General features: G+C 33.9%; 1 protein-coding gene across 1 annotated transcript; it reads right to left on the reverse strand.

The window, feature by feature from the left end:
* Positions 1 to 1,014: 1,014 nt before the first annotated feature.
* Positions 1,015 to 10,307, reverse strand: LOC132728229 (uncharacterized). Its single transcript, XM_060713839.1, has 7 exons — positions 10,263 to 10,307; positions 7,222 to 7,305; positions 6,096 to 6,126; positions 5,294 to 5,533; positions 4,386 to 4,826; positions 3,800 to 4,024; positions 1,015 to 2,951 (listed from the first exon to the last, which is right to left on the reverse strand). The coding sequence occupies exons 3-7, from the start codon at positions 6,121 to 6,123 to the stop codon at positions 2,737 to 2,739; spliced, it is 1,149 nt and encodes a 382-aa protein (XP_060569822.1). The 5' UTR covers positions 6,124 to 6,126; positions 7,222 to 7,305; positions 10,263 to 10,307; the 3' UTR covers positions 1,015 to 2,736.
* Between the last annotated feature and the right edge of the window lie 480 nt (positions 10,308 to 10,787).

Raw genomic sequence — 10,787 nt, forward strand, 5'->3', positions numbered from 1 at the left:
TTGGAGTACGATAAATTCATAATTATAAGGAGTATCATTTTTTCACCAAATACATCTATGATTTATGAACTTTTGGAAAAGAAAAAAACCAAACTAAGCTTTTGAAACATTTTCACAAAGGAAGACTCATTTATTTATATAATTATATTCTATACAAACTAAGTATTTTGACTCTGTGACAACATTTGATAATTTTTATATAGCATCACAATGTGAAGATAAACGATATTTTGTTTGCTCCGTGCACTGTACTTTGGAAGAAAATTTTTAAAACATACGTCAATATGAACTAAATGACATCCTAGGGAAAGCTATTTAAGACTGCATGTACATGATTTAAAGGCCCACCACGAGGGGCACAGTTTTTTAAGTTTGAGATTTGTCTAGGAAACCACATTGAAGTCTTCTTTTAGAAAAATACAATGTCAACATATATCCTTGCAAAGTAGAGTAGACCTCTTTTAAAGTTACATTAATCGCTTTTCGGTCAATTAATGTACATAGATTTGCACAGTAGTAATGTTTTAAAAATCTCAAAAAGCACAATCCACAGACCATAGATACTTAGCATGTAGCCTCACTTTATGCCTTTATTAACATATTTAATGATTCATGCTCAAAGAGTCACCTGGGTTTATAAACTTGTATAGGAAAACACATTAAAAACTTCTAGTGTTAAATTACAATGACTAGAACTAAGATGTACTATGAAATAACATGCATAAATTTGTATGTTGCTGTCAAAAATGGCTTTGCAAAATTGGTATCACTTAATTTATACAGACTACCGTAATAAATCTGTTTTCTCTAAACCTACAGTACATTTCAATGTAATTTTAAGATCTGTACAAAAATTGAATGTATGAGCTATTATCTGAGACAAATTTATACTGCGGCAATTTTAAAAATGGCGGGCATCTTGAATGAGCAGAGGCATTTTTGGCCCACTTCATTTTTTAAAACTTCATGGTCTAAACTTTCATTCTTGTATCACATTTTGCATTATTTTCTCAATTTCCCGCTCCACTATAATAAGTGCAAACATGCAATGTCTTCATTGGTGTAAGTTTGCATTAACATGCTATAACTCAGTTCGAACTAGCTACCAAGGAACAATTGGTGTTATTTGGTGTTACTCTTATAAAACGTATTATGTCAATTCATATATGATAAAAGAATATTGCTCAACGATTATATTAAAATAACAGGGCCTTGACCTTTTGCTTCGTACACGCTTTAAATTGTCAAGTCTAATTTATTTGATGAAGTAAAAATATTCAAACTGTCAATTATTGTTTATCAATTATACATCAACACACTATCTAGACCTTGAACAGATTGACCCTAAACTTACAAAGTTAGAGAAACCACCAAAAGTATCAAACTAATAAAGATAAAATACAAAGGTTAACACATATATTCTTTATGAGCAACAGTGTAAATAGCTATGATTGTAAGAAACATAATGACATTATAGATTATTTACTGTTTCCTCATTTCTGAAAAAAAAAAACACTTCTACTAGCAATATTTTAGTTGATAAATATATCCATAACTCATAAACCATACAATAAACTTTATTGAAATTTTGCATATAGGTGACCTTTAAGACACATAACTGTCGTATGTTGTCAATTTTACAGTTTCTTATAGTGCCCATTACCCATGGTCTACCCTAATTGCGTTATGCACAGGGGCTTAAAATGTTATGTCATTTCTCTTCTCAAACAGAAAAACACACAAATCTAATTCGCGGACACAGTTATAATTTATTGTCTTTATATAGATGAACAACATGAAGAACAACCAGATGATTAAATTATCTAGCAGCAACAGCTGCACCAAGATCAAATACCACAAATTAGTTATTATTTTTTCAAGACGTTCATCAAAAGTTCATTGCATTCCTGTGTTTTCACGTTTCGCGTTTTGTCAATGTCTCTTCTTGTGGGTAGCGGCGGGACAGGGAAAAGGTACTAAGCATGAGTAAGCAGAATTTTGTACTTCACAACAGCAGGTGTCAAGTGCCGTGTGGCAGCCGTAAAAAGTTGCCCCGTACTTCACTTCAGTTTTGTTATATTTTCTGGTCCTTCGGGATCATTGATGCCAACACTATAAAGTGTTGAGAATTGAGTACCGCTCAAGCCGGTGCTAGGGGGCGTGAGGGATGTTGCACTTATACATTGTCCCTCATGTACAGACTCAATCAAACCGAGTCTGCAATTCTTATGTTATTTTGTTGTGATTAATGCTTCCGAGGGATCACTTTGTTTCCAGAATTTTGTACTTCACAACAGCAGGTGTCAAGTTCCGTGTGGCAGCCGTAAAAAGTTGCCCCGTACTTCACTTCAGTGTTGTTATAATTTCTGGTCCTTCGGGATCATTGATGCCAACACTATAAAGTGTTGAGAATTGAGTACCGCTCAAGCCGGTACTAGGGGGCGTGAGGGATGTTGCACTTATACATTGTCCCTCATATACAGACTCAATCAAACCGAGTCTGCAATTCTTATGTTATTTTGTTGTGATTAATGCTTCCGAGGGATCACTTTGTTTCCAGAATTTACCACAAAACATACGCAGCCATCTGTTTAATCGTTTTGTCATTTGCTGCAAGAATATCGAATTGTAAACATAATTATAACGGAAGTGCAAAATGAAATAAAATACAAAAAAAATAGAAAGAAGCAAACCATCAACATGTTAATGTTCAATCTATTAAGTTTGTGGCGTGTGTTAAATTTGCATTAAGATGATCAAAAAAATCGTCTGCAGATTTGTACATTCATACATTCCATTTTCAGTATCAAAAGCAATGTCGATAATCTTAATCAATGAACTGTCCTGAAAGATACTGTCAGCAGCTAGTTTATCCTCTGTAGGCAATTTCGGCTCATTTCCTTTTGTTATTACATGCAGCGCTATCAAAATTGTGTCGTTTACAACGGCTTCTGAAAGAGTCATAGAATATGTTTAACTTGTCTTAAAAGGTGAATTCACAATGTACAGTGTACGTATGTAAAAACTGTAAATTAATCTTAAAATGGAATGGTATATAAGCATATAATTGCCGCAGAAATTATATTATGCGAAAAAAACTGTATGTGTAGAAATATTCGCGGGCTTAAAATTTTCACGATCTTCGCGGTGACATTCGATCCGCGAATTTATGTTAGCGCGAATATTTCTACACCAATAATTCCTTAATAGTCATATTTTTGCGCTTCTATAGAACAATGTATATCGGTGTGTGATATGCTTTCACACTTTTTTATTTAAATGTTTACTGAGTAATTGTGTTTTGTTTTCCAAGTTATTCATGATTTAAAAAAGTTTATGTTTGTGTTTTTATATTGTTAGTTCAGAATAACACACAAAACATGATCTAATCAGATGTCAAGATGTTTATGACGCAAATTATGAATAATTATGCACGTTAACGGGCATTCTTTTCTTTGCTGTAGACAGTGTCTTTTTTCTTTACAATAGTGTATTGTTTGACACCAAGTATTGAAAATAACTGTGATTAAAGTAATTTTCCTTATTTTATAACCTGAGTGGTCTACGCGAATTAATGATTTTTGGCAGTCGCGTCCGCGAATTCAAAATAGCGCGAATATTTGTATAGACCCCCAAAATGGACCTTTCCGCGAAAATTTACTTCCCCGAATCTAAATATACAAACAGTAGTACTCTAAAATATCGATATATAAGATTGAATATTATTCACAGGAAATGAAACCACGATCTATAACTTTTACTTGTTTATCAATTTCATAATAAAAAAGGTTTTACATACGCAAGTCTTTATCATAGCAATTCTTGATGTCAGACTCAATGCGCGATGCAGCATTGCAAAGTATTATCAACAACAGATCAGGGTCGAGGTTTCTAGCTTCACTTGGCTCCTTTTCATCAATATCAAATCCAAAACTCCTCATTTTGGTTTTAAATATCTTAATAAACACTGTCAGGGCTTTGGTATTAGACGGAGTCATCAGATATATCTTTTTGCTGGAATATCCTAAAAATAGATACGCTTTGGCAAAATGTCTTAAGTATTTTGAAGCACAACTTTTATCTCCAATATAATTGACACATGAACAGAAATAAAGACAAAAAGCAGTGTTTGTTGAATTACAAATAATAGATAATGAATAAGTGTATACCATTTATGTTTGCAAATTTATTTTAAATTTCATCACTGAAAATTTGACTGGAATAAGTTAAATAAAAATATTTTTAAATACTTTTAAAATACTTAAGTCAAAACTATCCAATATGTTAATAACAAAGCTCATTTTTAATATTTTGAACAAAAGGAAAAAACACTTGTAAGATATACATGTATAATCAATATATCTAAAATATATCTAATGAGCTACTTTTGCCATTAAGGTAAATCACGTTTTCTTGCACACTCTCCATTTGTTCGTGTCGGAGTTGATTTGTCTTCTGATCAGAGGAGTGGTCCATTGAATCTTTCGGTGGATTAGAGGGAGAAATCATTGTATCCTTCGTTTGTTTTGGGGGAGAATTCATTGAATCATTTGGCTGATTAGAGGCAGGCACTATTGTATTATCGGCTTGACTTTCCTGATTGTCTGAATAACGAAATTCTTTACAGAACTGCAAAATTTGTTTAATGGCTTTTGTATTCATATCGCACTGATATATTTTATCGTCATAGAAACCCATGTCAACCATCTCTCCAATTTTCTTCAAACTTTCTTCGCCTCTTACTTCACCACTAGAGGGGAGCTTTGGGAGAGTTTCTTCTCTCATAACGTGTACCATTACCAGAATAACTCTGTTGTAGTGAACCTCTAAAACAAAATGACATTGTTTCTCTGTTTTCATAGCATCAAATGAGTGTTTGAACCGTTGCAGCACAATAACAATCATTAAATCATTTTAATAACAAATATGTAATAAATATCTTTGTTTCCATACAGGCATACGTTTTTAAATACCTTTACTCTGATACCAATCGATGTAAGTTGTTATTACACGAAAGAGACGTATAGCTAGTAAAAGAACAGATGTCCCAGAAGAAAGATAAATAAAATATTCTGGACGACTTAAATGTAAGTATTGTTAAAATTTAAGAACAGAATTGTTACAATATCAAAACAGGAATTCTTAAAAACATGATTTTAACTTAGGTTGTTACGTGTTATCTTTATCAATATGAAAATGTAAATATTGCCATTAAACTAAATGTATACATGTATTATATATATATATATATATTTCTAAAAAACTTAGTTACTAATCAGGTAAGGATAATTACGTTCAACATCTTTCAGACATTTCTTTACTAAGGCTTTTGTGGATCCGCCTTGTCCTATGTTGCACACGAGAATTAAAACTGCTTCAGGAAGTGCATCTGCTACTGTTCCAATAACGGCAGTATCAATGCGATTCCGATGCATTATCTCATACTGTAACCGTTGTATAAACATTGTAACTGCACGGGTGCTTCTGGTGTCTAGTATTTGAACTCGCACTCTTGGCGCACTGAAGTATTGATCTAGTAAAAAGTAAATAAAAGAAGTTTTGTAATACATCTAAGTGTTTCTTAGACATATGATAAACTAATTAAGTTCAAAAGGGCTGTATATATTCGTGGTTCCAAGGCAGAGTAATATTGGGAAGAAAATTGATTGACTCATTGTCGCGTAAAATGTAAGATGTAGGCAACAATATTCTGTACTCAAAATTGTTTGCGTATTTTACACACATTGGAAACGTGTATACATTAACGAATTTCCCTGCTCTGTTAAGTTGGACAATGTTCCATGCATATTATCAATTTAAAAAAAATGTAGTAAAGATAAATTGTTAGGACATTCAAATATATTGCTGCTTATGTGTAGTTATCATAGATAGACAATATTTATTATAAACCAATAATCCGCTGAAAAGTGTTCAATAAAATTAGACAATATATTTCTCATATATGATAAAACCCATCTTAAATATTATGCAAAAACCATTCGACATTAGCATTAATTTAAACAAGATTTCATCAATATTCGTCACATTATTTAAATCATTTTCAATCTGCATGCTGTGAAGCTACAAGTTCATACCAATTTTGTGTTCATCTTTATTAACCATCTCCTGAAAGAAAGAAACGCAGTAGTCTGAAAAGAACAAATCTCAGATAGTAGAAAATATGAATGGGTATTTCTTCTCATCCATTTGCTGTGCTTTTAGTTGGGATTGTTCACAGGTTATAACTTGCTTGTGAGATTTCACCTTGAAATTTAATTTTAAATCGTACACAGTACGTCTTGTGCAGTAATATTGTAATATTTCAATACAGAGATTTGATTCTAAAATGAATAAATTGGGTGTATACTGTAGTGAATACAAGACCAAGACCAATTCGTAATTTGCGTGATAAAATAATACTTGGTTTTTCAAAATGCATAATATTATATTGCAAAAGAAAGGAACGAATTATCAATTTGTTTGAGAATAAAAAGATGATGTTAATATTGAAAATGCAGGGATGATGCTTCACACTTATTTATTCTCATCATTTCGGCTCAGAATTTTTGTCCGATGGAAATGAATAAAGACTGTACAAAAGAAAAGTGTAAAATAACTTTTTCTTTATTGTAAGTTTCTCAACAAAATTACTTTTATAACAGTGATCTAAACATACAATGCAGAACATGGAGCTTTAAATACCGCATTGGTATAACAGCGGCAAAATAATAGCAAGAAACAGCAATACTTGTTTCGAGTGTATGTGGGGGTGCAATCGTGTTTTAAAGGCATGTGTGTTTGTGCGTGTGCGTGTGCCTGTGCGTGTGTGTGTGTGCTATTTATTTTTTAACTTTTTTCTTTCCTAAAAAATACTGTAAGCAAATCAACAATATATATTAAGCCATGCGTTTAATATCAAATATCGTTATTGTTACTTTGCATAAGTAAACTTGTATATTCGAAGAGTGTGTGAGTTTATACGTTGATGAAAGACATATTATTAAATACATGTAAATAAACCATCTTTTGGGCATTGTGTAGTTTTTTGCTAGTACGCCATCCAACTAGGATGCATGATTTCTACAAATACTTTGATATATACAACTGTATATACAAAACATATTTTATTCGAGCCAACCTATGAAAATAACATTTTAACTGTTCATAATGTTTCTTTCAATTACTTTTTTGTTTAGCCTGATAAAATTATAGAAACGATACCTTCAAACGTTCAAAATATTTGTCGAACAATTCTCTATTTATAACAATCAGTCCACCATTGATGCGTTTGTCTAATTGCTGAAACTGTAATAAAATATACGTTAAGCCTATAAATTCCTGGACTTAAAGCTTCAGTCACACTACACCGCATAGCGTTAACGGACGCCAAACGCAAAGAAAAATGCGGCTGAAAGTTATCCGGTGATGAAAAGCATTTCCCGCTGCTGCTCGGTGCTCTCATGATCGCTGTACGGGGCGCATAAAACGTACAAAACGCACAATGACCGAACGATCAACGCACATATACCGAATGAACGACGTACAGTTAACGGACTTAACCGTACTAGTAATGGATTTGTACCGCAAAAAAACGTACACGCAGCGCATGAAGAACTGACAAAACCTTCTTTGAACGTTCGACGAGCGTATTTCTACCGGTCACGTGACGGACAAAACTGGTATAAATAGTCCGATATTTTTTTTCGTTTCGTCATTTTATTTTCCACGCTCTCAAAGATCCCACATGTGCTCCAAAATGCCAAAAGGCAAGGCTACCAATGCTGGGAAGGGCCAGGGGACGGAGGAATACTCCAAGGTCACCCTCTCATTCCCCTGATAGTGATGCTGTTCAAGAACAAGAAACCATTGAAGTTACTGAGGAAAAACTCCGTCTGTAAAAATTCCAAAAGACTCAGATCTACCAAGTGATTCATCCATGCCTTCTACTCAGAAGTTAAGTTAGTCAAAGAAACCAAAGAAATCTTGCCACCTCGGTGACGAGCAGGAGGAAGGTCAAGTCCTAGAATGGATTGCGATACATCCCTGTCTATGGAATTTAAAAGACCAGGACTACAAAAACAAGGTTTTGAAAGACCACCCCTGAGAGGAAAAAGCTGAAGAGCTCCAATATGACGCTAAATTCAAGTACATTTATCTGAATGTATAATTATCATTATAATTGTAATGTTTTAGTGTCTTATATTTCTGTAGTAATTTGGCATAAATTACATCATATATAAATTCCATGTTTGAATACTTTGACTCTGACGCAAGATGTCTGAGTGTAACGGCTAACTTCATTCCATGGTCAAGAGGGGTTCTGTATGTGGTATATTGTTTTGTTTTTCTGGGACCCAATCGATCCAAAATCTCATCAGACATCTCAGGAGGCATCCTCATGAAGTTTGTAAATGACCGTTGGTCTTCTCTCCGTCTTCTCTCTCTCTTCTCATGAGTTGATCGTAGAGACCAAGCATTCGACGTCTCTCAGGACCCAGCCAAGCCTTTGACCACCACCTCCGCAGTCGCCTCCTTCTTCTCCTATTTTCATAAGCGACAATATCTACACTCGCACCCAACAGGTCAATACGTGCCTGGATCACGGCCGCTTGATACTGCAGGTGGGCTCTAACGCGACACTTCATGATATGTGGATCATTAACTCAAACTATCAAAGTTTCAGAAGGTCCTTATTACACTCGAAATGCAGGAATGTATATGACAGTTATAACCAGGGAAACCTCGTTTTATTCATCATCAGTTTTGTGCGGTGGACCATCGATTCATGTCTGTTATTTATCAGTTCTTATACGTCCCTTGTTCGTTATCGTCCGTTTAACATACGTTTCATCCGCTGCATGTCCGTTATTAGTCCGGCCGTGAATCAGGTCCACCGGAAAAGAACGAACTCGAACCGAACAAGTTCAGAATAAGGAACGTACGAGTAACGAACAAAACGCATCCAGTGCATGGTTACCGTACATCTGACCGACAACTTTATCCGGTGGTGTACGTTCCAAATTTTGAACATGTTCAAAACTTTCCAACGAACGGAACGAACACCGCCGGACACCGCCGGACAAGAAGCGCAAACGCCGCATGATAAACGGAAAAGAAACGCATACGAACGGACATGGACGGATTGAAAATTTTGTTATGCGTTGGACGTCCGTTAACGCTATACGGTATAGTGTGACTGAAGCATTATAGCATGAGAAGAAGACAACATATCTACTTATACATGAAAGGCGTTCGTTGCAAAAAAATGCAATACACGTAAAGTGTTACTTTTGAAAACCACTTTTGAAAATGCGAATGTGTATTGACTGTTTCCATGCACAAGAAATAATAGTTTCTTAATCCAAACTTTTGATTAAAGGCACCCACTTTTGAAAAGGTTTACATAATGATTTTAACAATTGAGACCTAACACGAAAAGACTGACAAATTCACAAGTTCGTATCTTCCATTGCATATAATACATAAGCAAATTTGCACACTTATTATATCTGTCTGTCCCTGAGACATGCAACTGAAATGTTAAACTCAAATACAGAAAATAAAGTTAAAGAAAATGTGTTTCCAGTTGCAGATCTACAAGCGTACGTTTACTCAGTAACATGTTTAATAAGACAAATGCAGATTCACTAAGTTAAACCTGCACTCTACATGACCGAGTATTTACGAAATTCTGTTACGGAAATGTACAGACAGGTTTTAAACCCGGCAACTCTCGATCGCATTTTTAAAAGTAGTTTTCAAATGGAACATTTGACGTGAGTGAAATTGTGTCAACGAACGCCTTTCATACTTATAGCCCATTGATATTTGTAAACATGTATTTATGTATAGAAAAGTTGTGTATGAAATTATTTTAAGATATAACTAGAATACATATATTTTTGAACACATACGAACGCATAAAATAAACACAAATGTATCTTATGTTTCATCCGGGATAATCTGTAACCTATATAACAAATAGTGTTCTCATCGTAAGCGATAAAGCAAGAAGAAATAGCTTGTCGATGTGCTGGAGTTTTGAATGTTTAAAAGTGTCATTACACTTGCTTCCTTGATTGTAAATTTTGATTACTTGATCGATGAAGATCAGTTAGAATGACCAACAATACATTGTTTTTTTTAAAAAAAGAAACAACATTTGAAGTAAAGATATCTTAACGACAAGATGCATTAAACTTTTATCTCTTTGTTACTGAAAGCAATTTTTACCACCTGTCATAATTAGTAGTACAGCTTACCCATTCAAATACTTCTTCAATATCCTGCTTTTTAGATGTCTTTTCACTAACCTATCACAAAGTAAAAATATGCGTATCTAAAATGTTATTGATAAAGAGGCCTCTGCGAGACCGAAATATTACTTTGCATACTGCGAATCACCTTTCCGTGTTTGAGTTGAAATCAGACCATAAACTTTGAATTTTGAATTATGGCGTATTCTAACAAAAGGTTTTACAACTGTATCATTCATATTCTGGTGAAAACAGACACCACTTTCACGCGATAGTAGTTACGAACCTAGTTTCCGACTATACTTCCCTTTCATCATTGTCCCATAATTTCAAGGATTTATATATCAAGGTAAGCATTGCCAAATTTTCAGCTGTTCATGTGGAGGACTTCATTTCAAAGGATGTTTGCTAATTTTTCAAAATTAAATATAATCATTTATTCGTTTATATCTTCATCATCTCTTACAACTATGTAAACTGTATATAAATAAATTATGCTTTTTAAAGAATAACCATATTTAGTACAATGAG

The sequence above is a fragment of the Ruditapes philippinarum genome, unplaced genomic scaffold (genome assembly GCF_026571515.1).
Source record: "Ruditapes philippinarum isolate M1 unplaced genomic scaffold, ASM2657151v2 ctg15191_1_1_1_1, whole genome shotgun sequence".
Taxonomy (NCBI): domain Eukaryota; kingdom Metazoa; phylum Mollusca; class Bivalvia; order Venerida; family Veneridae; genus Ruditapes; species Ruditapes philippinarum.

What these genes read in the sequence shown, in the direction of transcription:
- LOC132728229 (XM_060713839.1), bottom strand. Translation starts at nt 6,123, where the DNA reads ATGGTTAATAAAGATGAACACAAAATTG. An exon ending in TAAAGATGAACACAAAATTG is followed by an intron (nt 5,534 to 6,095) that starts GTATGAACTTGT and finishes ACTTTTTACTAG; the next exon opens with ATCAATACTTCAGTGCGCCA. An exon ending in ATGTCTGAAAGATGTTGAAC is followed by an intron (nt 4,827 to 5,293) that starts GTAATTATCCTT and finishes ATTTTGTTTTAG; the next exon opens with AGGTTCACTACAACAGAGTT.